The sequence below is a fragment of the Ochotona curzoniae genome, unplaced genomic scaffold (genome assembly GCF_017591425.1).
Source record: "Ochotona curzoniae isolate NIBS_2020 unplaced genomic scaffold, NIBS_Ocur_1.0 contig_2318, whole genome shotgun sequence".
In the NCBI taxonomy this organism is placed as follows: Eukaryota; Metazoa; Chordata; class Mammalia; order Lagomorpha; family Ochotonidae; genus Ochotona; species Ochotona curzoniae.
Genome location: NW_024465419.1, coordinates 2,146,747 through 2,174,457, shown reverse-complemented (window position 1 = coordinate 2,174,457; position 27,711 = coordinate 2,146,747). Strand labels below are relative to the sequence as shown.

Sequence of the window (27,711 nt, the reverse complement as noted above, 5' to 3'; positions counted from 1 at the left end):
GATCCAGCAGATAGAAGGTCTGTTTCTCTCTCCTCTCTGTAAATCTGCCTTTCAAATAAAAATAAATAAATCTTGTTAAAAAAAAACAGACAAAGACAACTGTGGAGATTTGAACTCTAACAAGATATTTGATGATATTAAGGAATTAGTGTTCTGATTGGGGAATGGAGGTGAAGATGTGAAAGCTTTTAGGAGAAAAAGGAGGGCCAGTTGCAAAAGGCAGGGTCCAAGTAAAGGCTGTATAAGCCATTTTAGTCTGGGCTCACCTTGGCTGTGTCCATTGACTGAGTACTTGGGGAACGGGAGGCTAAAGCCATTCCATATTCAACGGGACAGGGGAGGTGATGATGAGTAAGAGTGCAGAGCTTCTCAACGCAAACAAAAGGAGTGATTACTTGACAATCAGCAGAGATTCTAGTTCTAGTGCAGAACTACCTATAACATCCTAATCAGTGTTATGAAAATAAATTTCATAGAACAGAGCATTATCTCACTAAACACACAGTGAGTTAAATGTATAAATCACACACGCCTCATTTTCTTTTTCTGTTAACGATGAATAGCAAACACACAGTGCTTCTCAGAGGAGGTAACACTGTTATTGTAGAGAAAGCAGCTTGAGAGCTCACTAGGCCAGCAGCAGAGGCAGCTAACCCACCACCAGGACCCTCCATAAAAGCTAATCAGCCTCCTTGGACCAGGGGGAGAGAACGTGCAGGAGATGGGGTGCAGCCAGTGAACGGGGCTAGGGCAGTGTGGGAGAGCCAGGGTCAAGGGCTGGTGAGGTTGCAGCTGGTAAGAGAGTTGCAGGAGACCACCAAGTCCACACATAGCAGCTGCAGCAAGCAGGGTGTTCTGCCAGGAAGTGCCAGAGCCAGCTCCAGCAGGCAGAGGGTCCTGCAGTTTGGAAGCAGGAGCCAGTGGGCCCAGTGACTTCCCCCATCCAAGTCAGAACGGTGTGGTCCTTCCCATCCCTGTGTGTCTCCTCTCGGTGAGACTGTATCTCCCCACACACTCTTACATTCTACTTTGAGTACTATCCCCCTCATCCTGGAGAATTTTCTCCCTCACATTCCGGTATGACTGTGTCTTGCTTTATACTATGGCATCTCTCCTTATGTGCTGGTGTGAATGTCTCCCCATTCATTCCTGGTGTGTTTCCCCACATGTCCCAGTGTGAAAATGTCTCCCACCACATCATTCAATACTCCCCTCTCACATCCTGGTGTGAATAGGTCTCCCCTAACATCCTTATGTGACTAAGTCTCCCCACGTGCCTCTCCTCACATCCTGGTGTGAATATGCTCCCCCTCACATTGTGGGGTGTGTTTCCCCTCATATCCTGGCAGGAGTGTGCCTCCCACAAATCCGGGTGTGAACTCTCCCCGTAACGACTGTGTGCCTGTGCATATCCTGGAATGACTGTGTCTCTTCCCACATCCTCGCCCAGCTCCATTCCCCTCTTCACATGCTGGCGGAAGTGTGTTTCTTCCTACATTTGGGTGTGTCTCCCTCACTTCTTGAAGTAACTGAGTCTCTGACAACTCTTGTGGATGTCGCCCCTTACACTGTGGTGTCTCTCTTCACATCCTACTGTGAGTGCATCTTCCACACATCCTGGTGTGAATGCCTCTCTCCTTCTGTCTTGAAGGGTCTTCCCTCACCTCATGCTGCTGAGTGGCTCCCGCTTCACCTCGTGGTGTATGAATCTGTCTGCCTCTACCATCTCCATCTTATGCAGGTGTCAGTCTGTCCCAGCCCATCCTGGAGAGAGTGAGAGTCTTTCCCCCCGATGGAGCTCACCTCGGGCTGTATGTTTCAGATTCCCTCCCCTGGTATGAGCTCAGTGTCTGTCTACTCCTATTTTCCCATGTCCTTGCTCTCTCTCTCCTGAAATATGAACATAATTACACATAGCTGCACAGATGCACCCTCCCCAGGTGTGTGTGCCTTCCATCTCCACTGTGTTTAAGTTTCTCTGGGATTTAGGGTCCTCCTAGTTTGGGGAACTTTGTGTGTGTGCACATGCTCTGCCCTCGGGTGCCTGCGTTTATCTTTAGGTCACATGTGCTTGTCTCCGCAGCCCTGTGGCAGAGGCCTGCTGTGGGCGCAGGCCACCATGCATGGCGGTGTTTAGGGTTTGCTGCTTTTGTGTTGTATAAGGTTTAGCCATGGAGGAGGGCACAGCCTGCCTCTTCCTTGAATGGCTGACTAGTGCTTCACAACAGCAGGCTGCCTGCCTCCAAACGGCCAAACTGAGGCTCTCCTGGATACCCTCTGGGACATCATGCTCTTGTCACACGACTCCTTCCTGCAGCTCTAGGCTTCTTGTGGCTGCCTTTCAGCACAAGCAATGCTTCGGCGGCCCCTGAGAGCGGGCGGTCCTCCCCAGGTGACTCTTGTGTTCTGGGGTTCACAGACAGCACCTGTTGTGAGCATGTGGCCCTTGCTTTCCAGGGCACAGCCCAGACAGGTAGCTGGATGTGTACAGGAAGTAGCAGTGCTCCAGGGCAGGTGAAAAGGACGTGGCACCACATCTGAGGGACATCCAGTTAACAGGGCACCCAAAAGAGGAAGTGGGGGAGGTGTGTGGAAGGGATCACTAGTCCCAGAGTTTCACTTTTAGGGCACAACACCAGAAGGAGAGGATGCTTCCAGAGCCTCCAGGCCCTGTGGCTACAGGCAGAGGACTGCACAGGTGAAGCTAATACTGGAGGCGACAGCCAGGATACAAGCAGAGCCACACTCTGCTCAGGAGTTCTGAACTCTCGCTCCTCCACGTACCAGGGTCTCTGAACGGAAGAGTCCTCTTGGCTTCTCCTGGCGGGCACTTCACATCCCTCAGTCCTGTACACAAAGGTTCCCATATGAGCGTTTCCTCCATCACTGCCTCAAGGTCCTTTCTCTGCTCTTCTCCACCCCTTACTCCCCCAGTCCTCAAGCCTCACCCCCTTCCACGCTTCTAATCCTCATTTTCTTCTCGCTGCCTGCTGCGAACTGAGGGCACCCTGCTTACTGTCATTTCCCTTACTCAGTGAAATGGAATAAAGTTCTTGTTTTACTGATGGGCATAGGACCTGACCTAGGGCAGGTAAAAGTGTTGTAAGGTTTGCTGCATAGCAAGAGATGGGAGGAAAGGTGTCCTGTTCACAGAAGTAGAAATGCTAGCATCAATCCAAACAGGAACAAGGACTTGGAGACAGGGGGCATTGAGGCTTTGTTAGCATGAAGCTGCAAGCCAAAGGGATGGCGGCAGAAGAGGTGGTGCTCATGGCAAGTTCACCCTGAGAGGAGCGGATCCAAGGAGTTCTGGGAAACACCAAAGTGCTGGTGATCAGGAACAGGAAAAAAAAACAGGCATCACCAAAGGAGGTGCTGAAGGAGTGCCAGAGGAGGAATGACAGGGTCAGGAAAGCCAGAGGTGGAGTCTGCAGAAGGTATGGGATACCATCGAGACGTCAAGTGGGGATGAAAAGAAAAAGATGTCACGAGCTTGGTATCTGGAAGCTGTGGATGGATGTCCTCCACAAAGGCAGGCTCCAAATGAAAATGCAGGCAGGATGGTTAAAAGAGTTAGGACAGGGATCAGCCTGGGTTAAGTTGTGACCTGTGTGGTCAGCATCCCATATAAATATTAGTTCAAGTTCTGGCTGTTCCATTTGGATCCAGCTCCCAGCTAACACCTTGGGAAAAGAGCAGAGGATGGACTGAGAGCTTGGGCTCCTGCTACTCACACAGCCTAGTCCAAGTCCTAGCCACTTTAGCCACTGGGGGAGCGAATCAGCAGGTGGAAGATTTCTCTATCTCCCCCTCTAACTCTGCCTTCCAGATAAATAAATAAATGTTAAAACAAACAAACAAAAAACAAAGTAAGAGAAGAGGGAAACAGATCACAGCCAGCTGGCTCTTTTAGGAAGCCTGACGCCATCCTGAGTAGGTGGTGGGATGAAGGCAGAGGTCTTAAAGATTCAGTTTGCTTTGTTAAGGGAGGGGCGTTGAGATGGAGAAGGGACGACAGGTTCCTGGGAAGAGAAGTGAAGGGTAACACAAGAAGCCAGGCAAGGCTTGAGCAGTGGGCTCCAGAGGTCCCAGGGATCCCCTATAGGAGGGCTAGACACCATTGCTGAGGAGGAATCCAGAGACAGACGGGCCAGGCAGGAAGCTGCACTAACAAGAGTGTCTATCTTCTCTGGGATCCAGGCAGGACCTGGGGAGGCAGATGAGAAAAGAGGTTCAGGAGGAGGGCACAAGTTGAGAGTCCACGGAGAGAGGAAATAGAAAAGGGCCAGAGAATGGAGACATACAGACAACATCATTAATGACTGTACAGTGAGTCCCTTTCTCAACAGAATGCAAATCCTCTGACACGGTACTGGGCACCTGACACATCAAGCTGTCAGCCTCCTGTGCCAGCTTTCTTGACCTCTTCTCTGCTCATTCAGATACCCTTGGCTCAGTGACAGGAGAAAGCTTGCCTGCAATACACCTGTTTGCTGCTCATCCTTCCCACTCCTTGCTCTTGGCCTGAGTCTGTAGTCTAACCTACTGGGTATTAGCATCTCTTTCCTCCATCCGTCTACTTTGTTAATGTCTCTACAGTGGAATTCTTACACCTAAAACTGAAGTTTAAACTGAAAGTAGGCAGGTGTAGTGGTGACTACAGGCAAAAAAGAATGGCAGGGCAATAATACCATTACCTCAGTCTGAACTGCCTGATGCAGGGACCTGAGCTTGAGATGCCAATATCCAGACAGCAGTGACTAAAAGTGCTGGAAAAGCTGTGTTGAGAACTTGCTGGGGGGTGGTGGGGAACGGATATGGTGATAAAAGACCTGACTCTCCTGTAACTCTGGTGTCACATTCATGGGCTCGATTTACTCTAGATCCAAAATTCATTTCATTTTCCTAACTTATTCTTCCCTGTTCAAACAACAGCGATCCCTTTTACAGCACACAGAGCAAATTCTCCAGGCTGGTTACCCAGGGTTTTCACAATCAGCCTCAGCACACTTTTCCAGTCTTCCCTTGCACTGTTCCCTTACAAACCCCTCTCTCCAGTCAGACTGGTCTTCTTGATGGCTCTAGACAAGCACATTTCTGCCTCCCAACCTCTACTGAAACCATTCCTTTCACTGGAACCTCCCTTCTTCGTGCCTATTCCTAACTCACACCCTTCTTAGAGCCCATCTCAAGTTCCACCTCTCCCATCCATGAATACCCATCGCTTTTAATGTCTAAACCATTCACATGACATTTTAAAATATACTACTTTATGGTCTCTTTTTCCCCCATTAACTCAACATCCAAAAGATATAAAAAAAAGCAAGCAAAAAGCAGAGGGCAAATTCCAGTAACCAAACAGTGGTATGAGGTACTCTCAGCCCCTGCTCCTTTCTGGCTGCCATTTGGAACAAAGAGTAAAATTTTAATAAATAGGACACAAAGCGAAAACAAACCACAACCTGTCTCAGGGTGGAAGCTACCAACGTCTGATAAAACATTACTAATCATTCTAAATGGTAGCATTGGTTGCTGGAGTTGGGAACAAGCAAGAAACTTGGGAATCTCTAACTGCATTTCATATTTTAAATCACTCAAATAACCACTCAGTCAAAGATCTCATTATTTTAGACAAGTCCTGACAATTCTCATTTTGCCTTATCAAAATACACTGAACTGATACAGTCTCATCTTTTGGTCGCTGTAAAGAACAAAGAATGATATAAAGCAGAGAATTAAAAAAATTGTTTCTTTTCTCAAGGTGTCAATACTTCGTTCTGATTTAATATGTAGTCACATTCCCATTACAATAAGTTAAAAAAAAACTTTAATTGGTATTTCTGTGTATTTGGGGAGACACAAAGGAAGAAAGAAAGCTATAAATTCCCAATCCTATGGAGATAGAGACATGGATTACAAAATGGACAGCTTGAATTTAATCTGGAATTTATAATAATTGGGACAATACCATTTACTGTAATAAATTGTCTTCTTGCTCTTGGATGGAAGATTATCAGTGACATTTGTACCTTGGAAGCTAATATCTGAAGTTAACCAAACCAAGCAATATTTTCAATTTTCTCCATACAGAATTGTTTGTTGAATTAAAACCATTCAAAATTTTTGAAATGAATGCTGATTCATTATTCTGAAGTCAGATGGCTTTATTTCCTCTGAAGCAAAACTCCATAAAACTAGTAAAGATGTTTAATGTAAAACAAACTTCAGGTTTATATTTTCAGAAATCTCCTTTAGCTTAGTAAGTTTATAAATTTCCCTCCAATTCCTTCTGTATACTTTAAAAATAAGTAGACACAATACACTTTGTAACTTGAGTTACTCACTCAGCATCCACTTCATGCCAGAAATTTTTATTTCTGAAACACATTTATTATTTCATAAATATACTAATTTCAATATGGACATAATTTAAGTTTACACTAGCAAACCAATTTACAATAATTAGCTTTTGTGGTCTAGCCGTTCTAAAGACACACTTGTAAAAAAAAAAGACAGAATTTTGATTTCTGAAATCCTATTGGTTTTTAACACACGGTAAGCTTACACTTCCTATCTCAGAGACTGTTGTGAAAGCTAAATGAGATAAAACAGATAAATACTCACTGACTTAAGCTTAGTATTAATACTCAAAATATTTGGGGTGATATAATTTAAAAGTCATGTTGGCTAAAGGGTCGGGATATAATTTAACACATCAAGTTAAGTTTCTGTTTCTTTCAAACAGAAACAGTCTCTTCTTTTGGTGTTCATTTTTGGTTTTGTTTTTACTAGAAAGAACTTTTTACTAAAATTTGGCTAAGATTTCTTGTAACATCTCTCATCTTTGAGAGATCAGACTTCTGCTTATTATTTTGACCAATTTCAAGCTGGATTTACAATTCTAGTCCAACTGCATTTAAACTTAGTGAAACAACAGATGAAACAAACAAAAGTATTTACCTTTAAAAATTTCCACAGTTTCACTTCATAGCAGCTGATTACCACACTTCTGCAAGAGCAAGTTTTAACAATCTAGTCTCAGTACAGCATCAAACACAGAAGCAGAGTCTTCTGTGTACACAGTCCCCTCTTGACTAATGTTAATATGTATGTTCACTTCCCAGAAGTGGTTTTGGATGTTGTCGCTTGATAATACAGAACAGAAAATTAGTGTGTGTGGTAGAGGCAGTGCCACTCACAGGGTGGCAGCACTGAGAACAAAACAGACCCAAATAGCAAGGACACTCACTGGCAATGTCCAATGGACGCACATAAGTGTGCCTGAAATCTGATTAGGAAAACAGTTCTTAGACTCACGAGTATTTTGGTTTTAATTAAGAAATTCCTTTTAATTCTGGCAGCGTACCACGCACTGTAGAAGGGCTATTCTAAGTCCGTCTCGGAGTGTGATCAATCACTCCCAACAAACTGCTTTCCTGTCCTTCTGCTGCCCTGATAGAAGGTAAACTGAGGTACGAGCACCACATCAGACCCACATTGAAGTAAAGGAATAGGATCCCTAGCACGTATTAAAAAAAAAAATCCAGGCAGGCTATGATTAAAAGTGCTCCAACAGAGGAATTTCTTTTAATAACATGAGCTTGGAGAAAGGAGGATTCTTAATAAAAGTACTTTGTAAGTTAGAGTTTAGAGATAACTACCTGCCTTAGGTTATAACTTCCCAAAAGAAGACATCTTTAAAAGAAGACAAGTTTACAGAAGTAAACATCTGTAACTGTCCTTAAAAAAATTAAGGTATCATGAAAAACATTAAATACTTCATTATTACAGATTTCAAATTCAATCATTCTAACTCCCTCATTACCACTTTTCTATGAAAAACAATTAAACTAATTGAATATATCATTGATCTTTGAAGTAACACTGGCTGTGTATTTGAAAAAAAAATCCTGGTTGTCAAAGGGAAGATGCTTTTAGGAAACTGTACAGACGGGCAGACTTGTACAGGCATTCACTTTGTTTACAAACTTCTAGGCTCACACACAGACACACACACAAGTTTTAAGTACAAAATAACTCAGTTAAAATCCCGTATATATTGCAGCAGTGAATCAAATTATTCAGTTGAATAGTTAGGACCTTTGTGCCATATCTAATGACATTCACTGCTTGATAGTTTGATTGTGATTTGAGTAAACAATTAGGACACTGTATTGTACATATCATGCCTTTTAGAAAGTGATGTGTGCCAACTTACTACTAAGGAATGTCTGGCTTCTACTTTTTTCTTAAAAATCAACTGAAGCAGATCTCATGACAAGGTAAGCCTGATACCTGCACTTTGCACGGGACACATAGTTCAATCAGCTGTTTGTTTGCAAGACAGTAGCTCTGAGGATGCTCAGGTTTTATGAAGCAAGAAAAAGATGCATGAAATGTCACCACTCTTGTTCAGTGTGTCCCGGACTCACAGGTGCTTTCTTTGTTCGTAACATTTTAAACCCTTCAAATAAAAACTGTAGGACAGTTTCCCAAACTCTTGTTAACACTGACCTGTTTTATTATGTAGCCAATTCTATTTCAACATTGAATCCCTATGTATCTAAATAGTGATTTCCAAACAACACAAATATTAGAAGCAAAACACAATGTATTTTGAAACTATATTCCATTATATAACTTCAATAACAAATTAGCAAAATACATGAAAAACACTGTCTTAGATTTATGTAGAAATTGGTTTTAAACAGACAAGCTCATGCTGGTGATGTAGCTTATAATCATGTATTGGTCATATTAATATTCATTTTAAGGTTATAATGGGTATTATCCAAGTACATAAGGTAACAAGTCTCACATAAACTGAAAAATAAAAAACTTAGTTTTAAAGTAACATAACTAACTTCTCTTCATTGGAATGGAAATGCAAAAAGCAGCTTTGAAAGGGAAATGCATTCTTAGTTAAAAAGTATTTCTACTTCATTGTCTAAAGCTGATAAAAAATAAAATCTACTTATAACTCTCGTAGGATATGATGAGAAGTGGTCTGAGATCTATGCGATTTTAGCATTAAGACAATAAAAGAAAACAAAATAAAGTTAGTGAGAAAAATCTAGCTGGCTAAAATTCAACTAGTGCTACTGTGAACCACACACCTTAACTATCTTAAGCTTCCGGATCCAACTTGTTAATATCCTCCTGAGCAGGAACAACTGCACTGACACTTACTACAAATACATAGTCAAGCAAAACTTGTTAAACTTTCTAATTTTGCCATTCTGCAAGGGGGCTTAATTTCTGTTCCACCAAAGGGCTAAATTCTCCCAATTCTAATTGATTTCTACTTTGACAGTCTCCAAAAATGTATCTTTAAGGCTCAAGTTGATTCTAGGGATATCACTTTAAACACAGATGCTGCCCTTCGGTTGCAGCATTTATTCTGAGAAGGAACAGCCTCATATTCAGAAACGGAAAGATAGGAAATCATAAGCAATCAACATGTTCATGTGTAATCCCAACATTGGTTTGTGACAATAATCCCAGCATTTGATAACTCAGAGTAAAACTAAGGCTCTCCCTCTGGACAAGGCAGAGTTGGAAACCTTGCACAGTACCTCCCCAACAACGGGGAGAAGCCCTGCACCCTTTGAGAGCGGACACCTCCTCTACCCTCAAACACTGTCTCAGACCAGGACAAACTGGGTATCAGAACAGGGACAGATTCAAATTCTCCTCCAGAAATTCAAGTGCTGATTAACAAAACTTTCTTTGCTCAGCAGCAAACACCTAAACACATTTCAGAAATGTTCTCATCTCCACCAGGTAAAAAGCTTTTTAAATGCCTTAAGTTTGTAAGAAATTATTCAAATTATCCTAAAAATCTGCACAAACTATTCTTAGACTGAAGTTTTAACATTTATTTTAATTAAGGAAAGTTTTAGGTTTTCTGATAAGCTAGAAAGCTAATAATTTTCAACAGTTTCTAAGGTTCTCAGAACACTTCACACAGGTACACATTTAAAATAATTTTTAAAATCCTTTCTAAAAACAGAACATATTTTTCTTATTTTTAACATTTATTCCAGGTAGCTCCTGCAAATTATTTCTAGAATTTAAATTAGTTTTTTTTCAAATCTAAGCAGATAAAGAGGAAAAGCTTTGTGAATCTGTTTCTAACAAGTCATTATAAAACTAGCAACCTGTATTAAAAATATTCCCTGACAGAGCTTCCTAATGATTACTCTAATTTTTCTAAGTAAATTTATTTCTAAGTAAATTTTGCTCAGTAGCTAGTAGTCTTTTATTAACGGAAGTCAAATTTCAACTTTTTAAATAAACTGTTATTTTATTCTGAAATATTTATCTCCCTAGTTATTTACCATCAATTTTGAACATTTTAGTCCACTCCTACACAGTTGTTTTACACTTCCATTATTTAATGATTTTAATTTTTAAGGGGGTAAAAAGGCTTTTTTTTTCTTTGCTTTCTAAAGTCTTTATATTTCTAGGTTTTAAATATTTTTAGTTTAGGAAGATTCTGCTTAAAAACAAGGCAAAGAAATCTTTCAAGTAAATTGCTTATCCTTTTAACCCAGGATATAATTGTGTGAGTTCATTCATTCTTTACACGCATACATTTCGTGGGTAGTCATCTCCAATTCCCAACACACACACTGTGGTTAGTCTTAATGCCTTGATCCTGCAGTCACTCTGTTTACAAGGCATCCAGGGACTTTTAAATACAGAGAATTTTAATGCAGTATCATATCACTTTACTTTTTAAAAATAAGACACTGCTGTTTTATATTTTCTTGTATTTTGATAAGCATTTTTTAAAAATCCAGCAAAATTCTTAAGACTGACAACACCAGTATGTACACAAAATCAGAAAATAAAACTGCTTCAGTACCTCTGGCAATTCCATCCCACATCTCTGTCAGTATCTTGCAAAAAGAGGAGGTGCAGACAGGTGTTCACACTAAACACAATGCAAACCAGTGGGCAGCAGGCCAATCAATTTCAAAGTAAAAATCAAATTACATCTCCACGATAGTTTCTAACAGGCTTTCATACACATATATTTCTCCTAACTTCAAATGTTAAACACTCTGTACCAGTAATTTTCTAACATATTGCAATTAAAACTGTTCATTTAATTCCTCGAATTACATTTAACAATTAAATTTGCAAGTGAGGCAAAAGTTATTTCTTTGATAGAAATGCAATAGAGTAACAGGGTAGATTTCAGAGTTCAGCATTGTAAAAAATTTAGCTAATTTCATAAATTCAAAAAGTAAAAATCAGTTACCTCTAAAACGGTCTTACAGTGAGAGGGGAAAAAATTCGCACACATGAATTCTGAAATCAAGGCTAACTTTATAGTTTGTCAATCCGATTTACCCTGCCCTCACATTTAACTTATTTGTAAACACATTCCCAAGACTACCTAAACACTTACTAATTGGTTAAATATGCTGCCTATATTAATTCCTGTTATAACTAAAGAAATTAAAGGTCCACCTTTGTTTTGAAGCAGTGACTGGTATACTCTCAAGGTACTAAATGCTTCCAAAGAAGTATTCATGAGAATCTTAAAATAGTTTAAAAGTGGTTCAAGGGACAATTCATAGCCTTTTTACATTGAACACACTATCTTCCTTTTTTTGCTGAAAGTTTAGTTCTTTCCTGCTGAAACTCTTCCCTTAGGTAACTAAAACATCTATATTATCAATATAAAGGGAACAAATTTATATTTCCTTTAAGTCTGTAAACACATCAGAAACCATATGTCCAACCATTTTAAGGGAAAGTATTCAGAAAAATTTTTCATGCTTTTTTCTGGCTCTGTGTGTGTGTGCATATGTGTGTAAAAAAGGTAATATTTTATGTATCTTAATTTTCCAACGAACACAATTCTAAGTAGAAAAAAATTTTTTTAAATGCCTAAAAGGATGATCATTTTGATTATACACCTCTGGGAGCAAATAATTGCTGAAACAAAACTTAAAAGATGGATATAGGTGGATGTTTTAGTTATGTAACTTTTCAAATCAAACAGTGATTTAATGCTTAGAAAGGAAAACTTGCAAAACACTAAATTAAAATGTATATAGTAACAATCAGGGTTTTACTAAAAATGAAGGAAAAAAACACCAGCTTTGTATGATACTGAAAACAAAAAAAACCCTTTAAAAAATTTAAACTAGATGGATTAGAGTAAGCTCACCAACTTATTTAACTATAAAATATCTATCTGTTAAATATTTTGGTTATATCAAGTATACAGATATAGAATTTTATCAGTATTACCCCACTCTTAAAATAAGTTATCTTCCACAACAGCTAATTTCTTTACAGAATTCTGAAGAGCAAAATTAGTAACACAAATTTGAAGATACTCAGCCTATGAAGTTTCTGTAATTCTGACAAATAAAAAAATTTGAGTATACAAGATCCTTAGATTCTTTCTGTAAATTGTCACGTAGAATTTGTAAACCATCAAAAAGATCAATACAATTGGTTCAAATTAGTTACTGTGCTGAGCCCTATCTAAACAAGACTCTCAGGAGTCACAGATTTTATACTTGTGCACTTTGTAAGTCAGGTAAGGATTTAGTTGTGTATAACCTAAACATGAAGAAATGATACCACTAGATGAGAAAAGCACTCCACGATGCTAGCACCTTTACCAGGCTGACAAGAAACGAATGGTGACTTGAAGTGTGCGAACAACCTAAGTAATCCATCAATTTAGTATAACTGGCAGAAATACTTCTTCACTTTTGCAGCGATTGAAGTAATATCAGAGTCTAGTTTGTCCCAGTATTCACAATCTAGGATTCCTATTTACTTGAAAAACAAAGCCTAATTGGAACTACTTAAAAGTTAGTGTCAGTACCCTGAGCCAAAATACAAGGAGAATGGAGGACAGACTTGCAAGATTTTGTAACTAGCAATGGCATTCTGAAACCTCTGCCCAGGACCTGCTGAGGGCTGGGGGATTCCTCTGTGCCAATAGCTTACTCCCCTTCCAATCACTTCAGTTTTAAAGGTTATTCATGGAATTAATTTTTCAAAAAGTCCTCAGAAATTTATAATTGCTTTCAACATTAGAAACCATATGATGATATAATCAAACACTATACCAGGGCTATATTGTTACAGAGTTATTCACAGAAAGATGTGGGGAGAGCTCAGCTGTGGACACAGGGTAACATACAATGCACTTCAAATTGATACTGTGTTTATACAGTATGGCAACAGAAAACATTCTGTACAAGAAGGTTAAAAATTCAGCTCAAACTTTAATCCATTTTCTACAAATCATCAAAACAGAGGGAGCTAGGTGCTCATTTTAGAGAACTCCACATACCTGTGGAAAATGGGACACAAGGAATTTCTATTCCAGATGAACTGAAATTCCTGCATACAGTATGGCTAACAACTTAAACATTTTAAATTTGGAAGACACTATGGAAATCTAATACGAAAGAGCTGATTAGTAGTTAATGATCAGTAAACATTTCCTGTCAGATAACACAAATAAATTCAACAGAGAAGATGCAAGCCGATAGGTCTCTGGGTCTTAAAAATCTATTCATCTCATAGGTCCAAAGTTACAGTGTATGTCTGTGATGGGTTTTTAAAAACGGATATAGATGTAAACTTTTCCATGGTGTTGGTATGTGGGCTTTTTTCCTCCAGAGGAAATGTCTACTGCTTACACTGGTAAAGAATCCTCATCACTTTATCTGCAATTTTCAACCAGAAGTCCTCAATGTAACTGAAGCCAAAGTGAATATTAGCTATTTTACAGTTTTTACAAAATGGCTGTAAAATCCCATTACCAGCATCCATAGCTCTTTGATCTCAGTGCACAGAATTCGTAACTGTTCAATAATGCTATACCATTACACCACACACCTTAAACTATTTCCATTTTTCCACAATTCCTTCCAAAATCAGCTTCCAAAGCAAAGCCATGTAACATGAAAAGTTCCCTGGGAGGGCATGCTGCACAAAAGAGCAGCCTGGACGCACACTGGTTCCCCCCCCATTACACACACACACACACACACACACACACACACACTCACACTCACACACCTCCCCTGGAGTCTGGTTACCCCTCCATCACATCCAAAGCTGGGTGCACTTGGGTCATGGAAAGAGAAGGCTCTCCCTCCACCATACCCTGGCAGCACCTCTGTTGTGGGTCCTCAGACAGAGATGCTGTGTAGGTGGCCACAGCTACCAGAAAAGAGAAGCTGTCCCTTTAAAATGCCCTGCTCGGTCCCATATCCCACGTGGAACCAACATCAGCAGCACTTTCCCACTCACATCCATGTGATGCAAGAGGCACCATCCTTGTCCAGACGTAAAACCAGAAAACCTCAGCTTCACCTTCCCCAGGGAGGATGAACAGGTGAAGCAAATATGTCAGGAAGGGGAAAAAACCAGGCAGCTCCCCGGCCCTCCCCACAAGGCAGTCCATTCTCGCAGCCCAGGCTCTCTGGACACCAGCACCTCCCTACCCTCCTCTGGAGAGCCCAGTTTAAAGAAAGGAGGGAGCCACCAACAAAACCTGAAGCATAAATGCGACGAAAATGCAATCCAAAGCAGGAAAGGTTTATTCTTGCTATCACACATATTAACTCTATTAAGAAAATGGCATCACTTTTTTTCCACCAAAAAAAAAAAAACCCCACACCCCGAAAGATCATTAAAAGGGAATTATAAAATAGCAAATATAGTGTTTATCTTATCTCAGATCAGTCCCCATTACCAATAAGTTTAGCAGTTTCTGCACTAACACCTCCCCCCTCCCTCCCCCTGCTTCTCTTGCATCGGATTTTCACGTTTTCTCATTGTCGGTTGAGTTATAAAAGGCTTTTTGCCCTTCGAAAGTTTAAAAAAAATAAATAAATATTAACTCCTTGGTCCCTGTAAAGTCAAAATGGGCTTCAGAGGAAAGGCGGCTCGTACTTTTACCTTGAGCGAGAAAAGGGGGAGCATCTCGGACTTTTAGGGATTTTTTGCGATTTTTTAAAAATTTTTATTTGGTTATATGCCTGAGTTCTCCCTCCATTTTGGTTGTTTATGATACTGACAACAAGCTGTCCCTGCTGTGTGCCGCTCTCCTGCTTTCATTTAGCACCCCCCTCCCCCTTGCCCCCCCCAGCAGCCACACACCCCGGGCTCACACCTCCCCGCAGACCCCGCACCCCGACCCCGGCTCGCCCACCTGAGGAAAGGGCAGAAAACAAATGCATTTCTCCAGAAAAGAAAAAACCTCTTTCGAAAAAGGGGCAAAGTTACCCCAAGTCACTCAAAGTGCCCCCCAAATATTGCCGACCGCGGGTTTCCGCCAGGCCCCTTGGGAAGCGACCTTCCCCCGGGATGTTTTGGTGGAAAATGCGGAGAGTTTACTCTCAAAACTGAATTTATATTAATTTTTCCCTTATTTTTCGGGTCTCTAATGTCTTCCGCTCTCGCTGCTGCCGCTGCCGCTGTCACAATATTCACAGCACCAGAGACGAGGAGGAGGAGGAGGAGGAGGAGGAAAACTTTTCAAACTTTCCAGACCCTGAATAAAAGGTATTTTTTTTTTCCCACCGACCTCACCTTCGGGTCCCCAGCCGCATCGCCCCCTGCCCTGTCAGAAGCGACTTCGGGAGTCCTCGCAGCCCCGCCGGATTATTTTATTTTATTTTTTTTATTATTATTTTTTTCTCTCTGGGGTCCTGAGCAGGGGCTGGGAGTAGCACAAACTTTTCCTCCTCCTGCCGCCGCCGCTGCTCCTCTGCCCCCTCGGCGAGTCCCATAATTTAAATAACCCTGATATTTCTCCCGCTAAACGCCTCTCCGCCGCCCCGGACCCCGGGAGAACTCACCGCGGGGCTTTAACATCCTCCCTCCGGCCCGTCCGCCGCCTTTACACCGCCCGCGGAATTTCTAATAATTTTTTTCTCATATTTCGGGCTGGACGCGGCGGGCCTGGAAATTGTTTCCTTACGCCTCTTTCCAGCAGCCATTGTAGTGTATGCGCTGCCCCTGCAGCCCAACTTGCAGCTGCCGCCGCCGCCGCCGCCGCCGCCGCCGACGTCGCGCCCACCGCCGCCTCCCCCGGCCTGCTCGGCCGCCGCCCCCGCCTCCCGCCGGCCCGCCCCCAGCCCCCACCCGCCGCTGCGCCCGCCCCCCGGCACCGCCCCACCGCGCGCTCCGCCCCGGGGCCGGCCAGTCCGCGCCGCCGCCGCCGCGGCCTCGCAGGCCGATTGGTCCGGGACGCCGTCCGTCAGGCGCCAGTGTGCGGCAGCAGGCCGCGGCGCGGGGTGCGACGGGGGAAGGGGAGCGCGGCGGGGCGGGGCGGGGGCGGGGCCTCGCGCGCCGCCCCGCCCACTCCTCCCGCCTCGGCCCGCCTCCCGCCGGCTGGGGGCGGGGCGAGGCCCGCCCTCCCCCGTCGCTCAGAGCCCGGCGCGGGTGTCCGTCCGGCGGCAGCGCGCGCCGATTGGGCGAGCGGTCGCCGGGGAGCGGGGGCAGCATGTTGGGGTGCGCGCTACTTAAGGTCCTGCTGCGTGAGCCATTGACGTGTTTGGAGCTGGAGACGGCCTGGGTGGTGGCGAAGCGGCGGCCCGAGGTGAGTGGTTCCCTGCCCCTCCCTCCACGGCCGCCGCGGGGTCCGAATCTCCGTCTGCCGGGCGCAGCCGCTCGGGCCGAGGCCCTGCGGAGGCGCCGACTCCCTGCCCGGGCTTCGTGGTCTCGCCGCAAGGTTCTGTGTGGCCGGGACGAGGAAGCTGACTCGTGCCGGTTGCCCAGCTCTTCCTGCAGCCTCGGAAGCGAGATCGCCTGCTCTCACCCTCTAATTCCCTGCCTGTGCCTCGCTCCGAACCAGGTGTGTCCACCTGTGCCCGCCCCCGGCGGCCCCGCGGAAGGCGGGGAGGCCTCAGGCCGACAGCTCCGCAGGTTCTTCTCTACCGACGTGCCACTCTGGTTTCGGGGCCTCGACCCCCCTGCACCCTGCACCCGGCAGCAGGTCCCCGGGGTGGTGCGTTTCGGCTTCGGGCCGACCCTGCCCGGTGTGCGCCCCCCAAGCCTCTAGGGGCCTGGCCGTGTTAGTGGCGCTCCCTTCCCTCTGTCTCTTGTGAGCTGCTCGGAGAGTGGAGCCGAGAACAACTGCTTGGGCGAGCCGCTCCGTGAAGTGCTTTGCCCTTGGAGTGCATTTCAAGTTGTTCCTCAGATGGACTGCCGCCGTGCGTCCCCCTTCCTGACACCTGTGTCCGGGTCTCTTCCTTGCCGCCTTCTGCCTGTGACCTTTGCTTAGAACTGCGCCTTTTGAAAGGGCGTCCTGGCAGAGCCCCGGGCTCTTCAGCCCCGCCAGTCCTAGTTAATACAGAAGGAATTCATGCAGAGGAAGTGACATTCGGAAACACCAGCTTGGAGTGACTTGTATTTGGTATCCGGAAGGAAGAGGAAGTGCTCTGTGAACAAGCTCAGGTGGCAGCTCTAACCCGGGGTGCCTGTGATGAGACCTAAGTGTTACTGTTAGAGTTCTTATGATGATGATGATGCAAAAGAGGGGAAGACTTTCATGTAAAGTAGGAATCTTGAAGTGTTTTCTTGCACCCAATAATTGTTGAGGTGATTTTTTTAAAGTTTTTATTGAAAAAGCAGATATACAGAGAGAGAAGGAGATAAAGATCTTCCATCCACTGGTTCACTCCCCAAGTGGCCACAATGGCTGGAGATGAGCTGATCTGAAGCCAGGAGCCAGGAGCTTCTTTCAGGCCTCCAATTTGGGTGCAAAGTCCCAAGAATTTGGACTGTTCATTACTGCTTTGCCAAGCTACAGGAAGGGAGCTAGATGGGAAGTGGAACAGTTTGGACACAAACGAGCGCCTATACAGGATCCCTGGTGGATGCAAGATGAGGATTTAGCCTTTGAGTTATTGCACTAGACCCCTGTTGAGATGATCTTATCTGAGGGGTGGACACTGCTAAGCAGAGTTCTGTTGTCTGGCCTCCTAAGACAGTTGTAAGCTTTCAAAAGAAGGCACTGAGTAGACTATCAGCATCTCTTCTTGGGAAGAATTCAGGGCTACAAAAGCATGCTCACGACAAAAACTTGTACATACAGTTGAATAGCATCTTAGGTTTCTGTCTTTGCTTTTGGTTGACTGGTTATTTTTACATATTGTTCATGGAAAGCATGAAATGGTTGTTTAGTGGTGGACAGTCGCAGGCCTCCAGAATAGCCTGTCCTGTTTCCGTCCTTCTTTGCAAAGGTTGTTCTCCCTTCGCTTCACCGTAAAAGAGGAGATGGAACTGGGAGATTCTCGATTGAGAATGCCTCCAGCTGCCTCGAGTTTCTTTGGCTTAATAATTTTTCCAGAAATGTTCTTATTAATATGACTTTTTTTCAGATGTCCCACCTTGGCCAAGGGAATTAGGAACATTTCATATGAAAATTTTTACCTCCAGCTACTTAGACTGACCAATGCATCACTTAAAAAGTTTTATATATTTTATTTGAAAGACAGAGTTTGAGAGGGAGGAAGGGAGAGAGAGAGAGAGAGAGAGAGAGAGAGATCTTCCCATTCACTGGTTCACTCCCCGAAAGACCACAGAGAGCGATCAGGAGCCAGGAGCTTCTCCAGAGCTCCCACAAATGTGCAGGGGCCCAAGGATCTGGGGAAATCTCCCTCCGCTTTCCCAGGCACACCAGCACAGAGCTGGGTGGGAAAATGGAGTGGCCACTAGTTGGGATACCTGTGCCACAGGTGGCAGCTAGACCTATGCCATGGTGCCAGCCCCTCAACACTACATTTTTTAGTCAGTCGAGTTGGGTGATCTCACTACTTGGCTGTCTTCTTCAGGGTTTAGGTGAAAGGATGATTATACTGGAACAGATTTTAAAAACACATCAACCCCTTCAGCTTAGTTAGTCCACAGTATCTTAAACTGTTGTGGATGGTTTGTTAATAGTATACCAATATGCTGAAATTGAAAAAAAATGCTGGAATGACTAAGGCATTTAGTTGTTAGTTTTTGAATTTTCTCTTTTGAGTCCCTTTGTGTGACATATCTTTGAAGACAATAGGCATATCAGGTTAATCTCAACTCTGTTAAGGAGAGCATTTCCCTGGGATGTAGTTGATATTGCATGAGTCTATGATGTGTTCTTGGAACTGTGGTCATTCTTAATAAGTACATTTACAAGGTTGGGTTTCTAAGATTTGAGTTGGAAGATTATTGCACAGCAGTGCCATTCCATGACTTCCTTTAGCTAAGAGAAGTAGCAGGTAGAAGATGCCACGGAAAGTAAAATTTGAACTTTTATTTTTAAACATCATGTTTTCAAATGTCAGGTAAGCATTAACTTGCCTATTTGGTATATTGGCTGTCCTGGTGCTAGTCACAGAATAGGGACTCTAATTTTAGTTGATAAAAGGTTTTTGCCAAAATTGAGCACTACTGAATTTTTCCATTTTTAGTTCGCCAATCAATGTATAATAATTGCTGCAATTCATCTTATTAGATTTGTTAGTATATTTAGTTGTTGAAACTTTAAAAAGGAGTGTAAATGGCAACTCTTTTTTTTTTTTTAATTGGAAAGGCAGAGTTATAGAGAGAAGGATCTGTCATCCTGTGGTTCACTCGCAAAATGACCCAACAGCCTGAACTGAGCTGATCCACAGCCAGGAGCCAGGAGCTTCCTCCAGGTTTTCCACATGGGTACAAGGACTCAAGGCTTTGGGCCAGCTTCCAGTGGATGAGAAGTAGAGCAGCTGGAGTATGAATGGGTGCCCATGTGGGATCCTGGTGCTTACAGGCAGGAATGAGCTAATAGAACCGTCGTGCTGCCCCTGGATTGTCTTTCTTACTGGACTAAGTCGATCTTCAGAAGATGGATTTCAGGATGGCCTTTGTGTTGAGGTACCAGTGACAACAGTAACATACACACATCCAAGTCTTAATTCTCAAAGTACAAAGTATATGTGAAGGCTTTTACTAGGTGACCATGATGCCAAAACTAAATTTTCAAGAACTCATGGGGTTTTTGAGACTATGGATTGCTTTTCTACCGTTCTTTTCATAACTCCTCTGTTCTCCTGATTTTTTGCTATCCATTCCCTAACTCCTTTTTTCTCTTGTCTTTCTTCAGTAAGAAGACCGCTAAGATGCCCTTGGCAACACCAAGGCTGAGAGATCCGGACATAAATCCTTGCTTGTCGGTAGGGTAGTTTGTTTTTTCGTTTTCATCAGTGTTAAGTTGGGAAAACAGGCTTATTCTAAATTTGTGGACATCTGTTTTCTGCAGTTGTTGAATAAAGTTATTTCCGTACACAAAATATTCTTGGCTGGCTATCCTTTTTTTTTTCACAAGAGCACTTTCAGAAATTCACAATTTAGCCAACAAAGATTCATCTTTTCCTCATTTTTATTTGTTTAATATGCAAATATTTAGTCATAGCTGTAAAACAAAGGAAATGTATATAACACTGAGGAAAATATCCTTAGTCCAATCATGGAAAATGAGAGGAAATTACATTTTAAAATTGTCATTGAAATTAATGTTTTACTAACAATAATTTCATCTTGTCCATGAGACACTGCTGGCTGAGAATAACAGGCTGGTAATAGAATTAGCCTATTGAAAATCTACAAGTTTTCACACAGCTCTTACAAACAAAAGGTTTTGCTGTGATAATACATTTTCATTGAGATTTATTTGGTATGACCTTCACTAAATAGTGCCATATAGCTTGGCCACCCTTGAATAATTCAGCCATCACACTGGTGTCTGTGAGAATTATACCCCTCAATTATAGCTTCTTGAAAAATGTACAATTTCGCTTTTCTGTGTATTGTATATTAACTTGTGTTTTCAAAAAAATTCTATTGTACAAATCTATTTAGATAAAACATGTTTCTTAGGTTTGTGAAACAAGTTACTCACCGATTCCATTAAAGCTTTCAATTAGATGACTTTTCACAATCAAATTTTTCACTTTGAAGTTTGCTCTCCAGTCTACTGCCAGTTGAAACGGCTTACTCTAATTCCCAAATGGCAGCTACTCTCCTTTAATCTCATAGCCCCATGTTGCTCACTTTGGTTTTGAAGTGTTATTAATGACATCTATTAAGATGACATGCATAATAGTTTGTTTGCTTGCGTAATGGAGTGAATGATAGCCAAAAATACATTGAGATGAATGGTGTTAATTAATTTAGGATGCCTTGATGTAGACTAGTTAATAGTGATAGACTTGGAATTTCCATGCCAGCATTATGATCAAACATTCAAGTCAAAGTGAGAATTTGGAAAAGCCGGGAAGGCTGAATATGTGTCAGAAAACTGAGTTCTGACTCGAGTTGTGCAGTTGTGGAGCAGTGAGGTTGAGTGGGTTGCTCCTGCCTTAGTTTCCTGCTAAGTAGTCACTGGATTAGATGATCACAGTACTTTGGCTCCAGTTCTTGCCATCAGTTATTCAGAACTCCGCGCCTGACTGTGAAAAAGAAAATGCATGAGCAGAAAGTGCTGAGATGATGGCCACATGATTCAGCTTCTTTAGTGTCTCCACAATAAAATGAACAAAAAAAGCTTAGCCATGTGAAATTATGCATTTAGAGGAAATCGGCTTCCACAGAGTTTGGCTGCTTTGGATCTCGTCCCACCTTTTAAGTGATGGCTCTCTCACTTAAGGAATCGGATGCCTCTGCCAGGTGCATGGATGAAAACAACTATGACAGGGAAAAGTGTTCCAGCTACTTCTTGAAGTACAAAAATTGCCGAAGATTTTGGGTAAGCCTGGCTTGGTTAGCTTTATGTTAAAGACCCATTTCTTTGGCTTGAAACTGAGACCTGAAATTACCTACAATCCCCTTTTTTCCCTGCAATGATGGTTGTAGTAAAACTTTATTTCTTCCTGTTTTAAGGTGTTAGAGAACTGTTACAAATGTAATCTTCCTGGAGATGAATTTAACTTCTTCCTCCATAGCCATCACCATAGGCTACTGCACTTCCATCCTTCATCGTTAAAAATGATGCCATTTTCTCAAGACATTGGTATTTTGTTTCCCTAGTACAAGTATTGGACCTTGTTATATTTTTTCCCTCTGAGAAGTGATCAGTTGGTTTATTAGTCACTCAGTAGCTTATCTTCGTGGGCTTTAGTTGGAGGGTCTTCACAAAGTTCATGGAAGATTCGTTTCATGAAAAAAGTATGCATGGATTTCAAACTGTTTTATATTAGAATTCATCGCCAAACTCCAGTTTTCCGTGAAGCTTTTGAGGGTGCTTCAGATATTCTTGGGCTTATCCAGATATCCTTGCTAATTGTAGCAAATGGGCCGCTATCAGAATAATCCCTTCAGTTAAATTATTAACTGTTTGGAGACATTTATCTGGAGTCTTAGAACCAGGTTGTGGGTTTTTAAAAACCTGATTTTTAAAATATTCTTTTTGAGCAAAAACAGCAAATTCCTAACAAACAATTAACATTTAATATATGACTGATTGTGGTTTATTCTTATTTTGTTCCTACACACAGAATTCCATCATGATCCAAAGAAGACAGAGTGGAGTGAAGCCACCTATGCCGACAGCAGCAGAAAGAGCTGAAATCTTGGGAGCAATGGGAAAGCTACCATATTGAATGTTTGCATTAAAATTGTTTGTGTAACTTGGAAGCAGGTGAATATTTTAAGCAGATGATTGCCGTGATATTGAAACTTTGCCAGGTTTACCCAGAGAGATCTTAAGATCAACCAGGGGTGACATGTTTCGGGTGACCCCATGTCATTGACGTTTGCTCTCATTGCCAACAGGCTGGCACGCCATGGGCTTGCTGTGGCACTGATCTTACGCTCCTAAGGTTTCAGGGGCGGGAGTGTTAGTACAGCTTACTTGAAGAGTTGAGTCTTTCCAGTAAGATGTGAACAAGTAAGGAAGCTGCGAGGCCTGGAGAGGGGCAATGTTTCCAAGGAAAGGAGATGAGTGATGTAACAACTTGACACGTGGAAGGTGTTGAGCTCTCTGTAGACTGTCCCAAGGGAGTGGAGGAGTGAGGAGCAGACCTGGAAAGGTAGGTGCCAGGTAGACGAGTGCTAGGACTTAAATCCCAGACGTACTCCTCAGATACCCTTACTTCGCTGATTTATCGTTGACTGGTTCCCTCACTAGAGAAGAAGCGATTGTGGGTTAAAAGGTTATCCTAAGCTAGTGACATGAAGATGTCCCTCAGGAAATGGTTCTAGGATTCTGAGACTAAAACCTATAAACATTGGATAACCTGTAATATCAGCGCTTGAACCACAATAATGGGGGGGGGGGGGGAAGAAACTGGTTCCCCTTGGAGTAGGATTTCTCTTGGCAGGGAGATGGGCAAATAAGGATGTGGCAATTGAGGTGAATAAGGGGCCCGAGAAGGGAATGCAATACTGGGCTGAGACTAGAGCTTAACTTCATTTGATGATGTAAAAACTAAGACTATTCAGTGTGGTAATTGGAGGATTATGTAGCAGCTCTCTTTATATCCATTGCCTTTTAAAAATTAAGTTTGTTTCATTTCTAGAATAATTTTGAATATGCAGAAACTATTTAATGTGTTTGAAAATAAATGCAAACAAATTACTCATTTCTCTTTTCATTAGATGATGCATCATAGGAATTTTTACTTTCTAAAGATTTATTGATTCATTGGAAAGACAGAGTGATAGAGGGAAAGACAGAAATCCATCTGTTCATTTCCTGGATGGCTGCAGCAGCCAGGTCTGGACCAGGCCAAAACCAGGAGGCGGGGCTTCCCTCCTGCTCGCCACATGGGCGGGCCATCTTCTGCTGCCTTCCAGGTCCATTAACAGGAAGCTGGATCTGAAGCATTACAACTAGGACTTAAATCAGCATTCCCATTTAGGATGGTAGTGTCACAGAAAACATTGTTATTATTATTGAAGATTTATTTGTTTGAAAACCAAAAAAAAAAAAATTGATTGCTAGTGATGCAGTTTTCAGTGTATTGCGTAGGGCTAGCATTATACAGTAGAAACCAACTACTGTACAATCATTGAGGTTAACCATCTTTAGTTAGATGAAATTTTAATTTAAATGAAGCTTTGCTAATTTTAAGTGTTAAGCATTTTACATTAAAATATTCCTACAGGTTTGTAGGGTTTGTTTTGTTTTGTTTTTTTAATGAGAGGTTACAAAGAGAGGGAGAGGTAGGTCTTCTATCCTCTGCTTTACTCCCTACATCCCCTGAGCCAGGCCAAAGCCATAGTCTGGAGCTTCTTTTGGATCTCCATGCTGTTACAGCAGCCCAAGGGTATGGGCCATCTTCCTCTGCTCTCCTGGGCACATTAGCAGGGAGCTGGATTGAAAGTGTAGCAGCTGGGACTTGAACCAGCATCCATATGTTGGCACCTTAAGCAGCAGGTTAACGTGCAAATGCTGCAGCACCAGCCAAAGAGCATCATTTTAATGATTGCTAGCAACCAGGTCTCAATTGGCCTATGTGGTCCAGCTCAGACATTTGACCTTCATTATTAACTCCAGTCCTATTTAAATAAAAGTTGACTGAAAAACTCTTGATTTGTTTTGACTGTTGTAAAAATGCTGGGCTAAAACAGGATGTGAGAAGAATTACGGTGTATTTGTGTGAAGCCTGTGACCCTGCTTGCTAAAAAGTTTAGAATTTTAATGTCATCTCTTTGTATATACCAATATCCCCATTCATTCTGCAGCTGTTTGTCCTGATAGAGGTCATCTTAAATTTTTGTTTAATTCCCCCCCCCCTTTGCTTTATTGCTAAGTGCTTCGCAGATACGGACACCTGCCTGATTGATCACTAGTGCCTCTCTGTGTGAGCATTCATTTCTCTTTGGAAATGTGCTTTGGAGTTGGCTTGCTGGGTCCTACTGTAACTAAGTTTGACATTTTGAGGGACTGGCAAACTTTTCCAAAGTGGTCATACTGTAGGAGCCGTGTATGAGGCTTTCTGTTTCTCTGTATCTGCTCTAACTTTGTTTTTTTAGATTTATTTATTTTTATTTTAAAGTCAGATTTTAGAAATAGAGACAAAGATCTTCCATCTGCTGATTCTGCAAATGGCTACAACAGCTGGAGCTGAGCTGATCAAAAGCCAGGAGACTCTTCCAGGTCTTCCACACAGTTGCGGGTTCCCAAGGCTTTGGGTCATTTTCTCCTGCTTTTCTGGGCCAGAAGCAGGGAGCTGGATTGAAAGTGGAGCATTTGGAACACAAAACTTCACCTGTATGGGATGCTGGTGCTTGCAAGGTGAGGAGATCGTCACTGAGCCATCATTAATATTTATTATCTGATTTTGAATTATAGCCGCCAAGTGGTGAACTAGGATCCACCTGTGTGTTTCCTTTTTTTTTTTTTTTGCTGTTGTTTTGTTTTTTGTGTTTTGCATTAATCTGATAATGAAAAGATGCTGTTTAGCATCTTTTAATATGCCTCTTCTTGGTTATTTGTGTATCTTTGGGCAAATGTCTATTCACATCCTTTGCCCATTTCTAAATTTGTTTTCCTTGAGTCCTGAGAGTTTCTTACAGGATGCAAATTCAAATCCATTATAATGTGGTTTGCCAGAATTTCTTCCTTTTCTGTGAGTTATTTCACTTTCTGGTGGCCTTGAAAGCCAATGGTTTTTAATTTTGAAGAAATCCAATTTATTTTTTTCTTTTGTTATTTTTGGTGTCATCTGTGAAGGCCTTGTTTAATTCATGGCCATGGAGATTTACACCTGTTCTAAGGATTTACGCTTTTAGCATTTACATTTAGGTCTATTATCCACTTTAATTTTTGCGTATGGTATGAGTTTGGAGTCCAGCTTCCCTCACATACAACTATCCAATTGCCCTAGTACTCTTCATTGAAAAAATTTTTTTCTTACATTAAGTTGTTTTAGCACCCTTGTAGCAAATAAATGAGTTGAGTGTGGGACTTTATTTCTGGAGTTTCTGTTGTGTTCCACTGATCTGGGTGGATTTTCCCTTTTGTCAGCACCACACAGTCTTGATTCCTTTAGCTTTGTAGTAATGGCTTCGATTGGGTTCTGTAAATTTTTTTGTGAAGTATTTTTAATGAGAAAATGATGAATTGTTTTGGAAAGTTTTTGATTAGAACACCTTTAATACATATGTAATTTCTCTGTGCAGGCAAAATTGTGCAATTCTCAATCTTCAGTGATTCCAAATTCTTTGTTTGCTGCTTCATAGCAATCTTGATAATTTAAGCACGCTTATTTTGGTTGTCCAAGTGTCATCATACTGCATTTGAGGGGCAGAATCTTGGTTTTCCGTATCAGAACTCTTAAATTTGGCGTTGTATTTTTCTGTTGAAGATTCCACCTTTCAAGAGGTAAAGGCAGCCAACTTGATAAATTGTGCTACAGTGTTGGTAGATGCTATGAAAAGCATATTGCACAAGCCTTTGATATCAACTATTAACTAACACATGTGTGACAGATTTCTTACTGTGTCATGTGCATCTCTTGTAGGAACCATCCATTTATGAATTCTTAAGAGGAGCGCGTACTGCCTGTAGTAAAAGCAGTTTCTTTTGAGTCAGCACATCTGTGTGTGAGCTCGTAGAGGACACAAACAATACGAATTCATAGTGCCTAGGCTGTGTCTAGAGATGACGCCTTTTAAAATGAATGATTTTGAAAAACTCCAGGTCCTAAAGATGCAGTGTGTGATGTATGTAGTAAATACCACAGAAGCAACCGTTTTTAAGAGCTGTCAAGATCTGTCATGTGTATGATATGCCATGCATATCTCTACGTACTAGGAGCTCTTGCATTATCTTGTAATTCTGTTTTCCATGAGATTTTTCTCATGTTTTGCACAAAACTTCTGAGTATATGAGGTATAGGGTACTTGTTTTTTTTCCCTCAATTTTATATTGTGGAATAATTTTCTGTCAGTGAGTATAGATATTTCATTTCTTCCAGTGACTGCAGTTTTCATTTTATGGTATACTATTATTTAACCAATTTCTCATTGATGTACTATTATAAACAAGTTTGTATTGATCCTATCTGTCCATGAGTCTTTGCCTATGCATGTGTTTATCTGCATCATAGATTTCTGAAAGTAAATTGAATTTTCTGGGCTACAGATGTCTGGGATTTAAATTCTAAAGTAGTTTCCATCAACATTCATGTTCACTCCTGCAAAACCCATGTTTCCTTTAAAAAAATATTTATTGTTATTTTTTATTTATTTTACTTGAAAGGCTGAGTGACAGAGGGAGAGAGATTTTCTGTCCACTGGTTCATTGTCCAAATGGTCACAATACCCTGGGCTGAAAAGCCAGGCTGAAGTGAGGAGCCAGGAACTCCATCTGTATTTCCCATGTGGGCAGCAGGGACCTGAGCCCTTGGCCATCTTTTACTGTCTTGCCAGACCGAGTGAAGGGTACTGAATCAGAAGCAGAGGCATCAGGCCTTGAACAGTTGCTCTATTGGGGAAGTCAGTGTGATATGTAGTAGTCTAACCCGCTGTACCACAGTGCTAGCCCCTGAGTTCTTGGATATTTCCAGCCCACTGGACGATTTGAGGTGAATTCTTACCCATTTGGTAGGAGGAAAAATGGAACAGGTTGGTTCATCTCTGTTGTCCATTTTTAAAAAAAGGTTTTTATTTTAGTTTTTCATTTGAAAGGCAGAGTTAGACAAGGAAAGACAGAGAGATTGTCCATCTATTGCCTTACTCCTCAAATGG

General features: G+C 42.1%; 2 protein-coding genes across 4 annotated transcripts in view; one reads left to right on the top strand and one right to left on the bottom strand.

Moving 5' to 3' along the window:
• The window catches only part of PLAG1 (PLAG1 zinc finger), a 40,841-nt gene extending 24,807 nt beyond the window's left edge, over window positions 1–16,034 (bottom strand). Inside the window, exon 1 of the mRNA XM_040972546.1 lies at window positions 15,855–16,034. The gene's annotated coding sequence lies outside the window, so the exon portion shown is untranslated. The remainder of the gene's footprint in view (window positions 1–15,854) is intronic.
• CHCHD7 (coiled-coil-helix-coiled-coil-helix domain containing 7) lies at window positions 5,140–23,287 on the top strand. 3 transcript variants are annotated; one of them, XM_040972548.1, is made up of 5 exons: window positions 5,140–5,150; window positions 16,777–16,852; window positions 20,123–20,192; window positions 21,665–21,763; window positions 22,512–23,287. In XM_040972548.1, exons 3-5 carry the CDS (start codon window positions 20,139–20,141, stop codon window positions 22,614–22,616), a joined length of 258 nt encoding a protein of 85 aa, XP_040828482.1. In that variant the 5' UTR covers window positions 5,140–5,150; window positions 16,777–16,852; window positions 20,123–20,138; the 3' UTR covers window positions 22,617–23,287. The 3 variants fall into 3 exon arrangements, with proteins under 3 accessions (XP_040828482.1, XP_040828481.1, XP_040828483.1); XM_040972549.1 differs by lacking the exon at window positions 5,140–5,150 and adding an exon at window positions 16,494–16,597 and having other exon boundaries at window positions 16,789–16,852; XM_040972547.1 differs by lacking the exons at window positions 5,140–5,150; window positions 16,777–16,852 and adding an exon at window positions 16,474–16,597.
• Window positions 23,288–27,711: the final 4,424 nt, after the last annotated feature.

Excerpts from the sequence above, each read along its gene's own strand:
- CHCHD7 (XM_040972548.1), top strand. The coding sequence starts at position 20,139 with ATGCCCTTGGCAACACCAAGGCTGAGAGATCCGGACATAAATCCTTGC. Across the intron at positions 20,193-21,664 it reads ACATAAATCCTTGCTTGTCG|GAATCGGATGCCTCTGCCAG; the intron begins GTAGGGTAGTTT and ends CTCTCACTTAAG. Across the intron at positions 21,764-22,511 it reads AAAATTGCCGAAGATTTTGG|AATTCCATCATGATCCAAAG; the intron begins GTAAGCCTGGCT and ends TCCTACACACAG.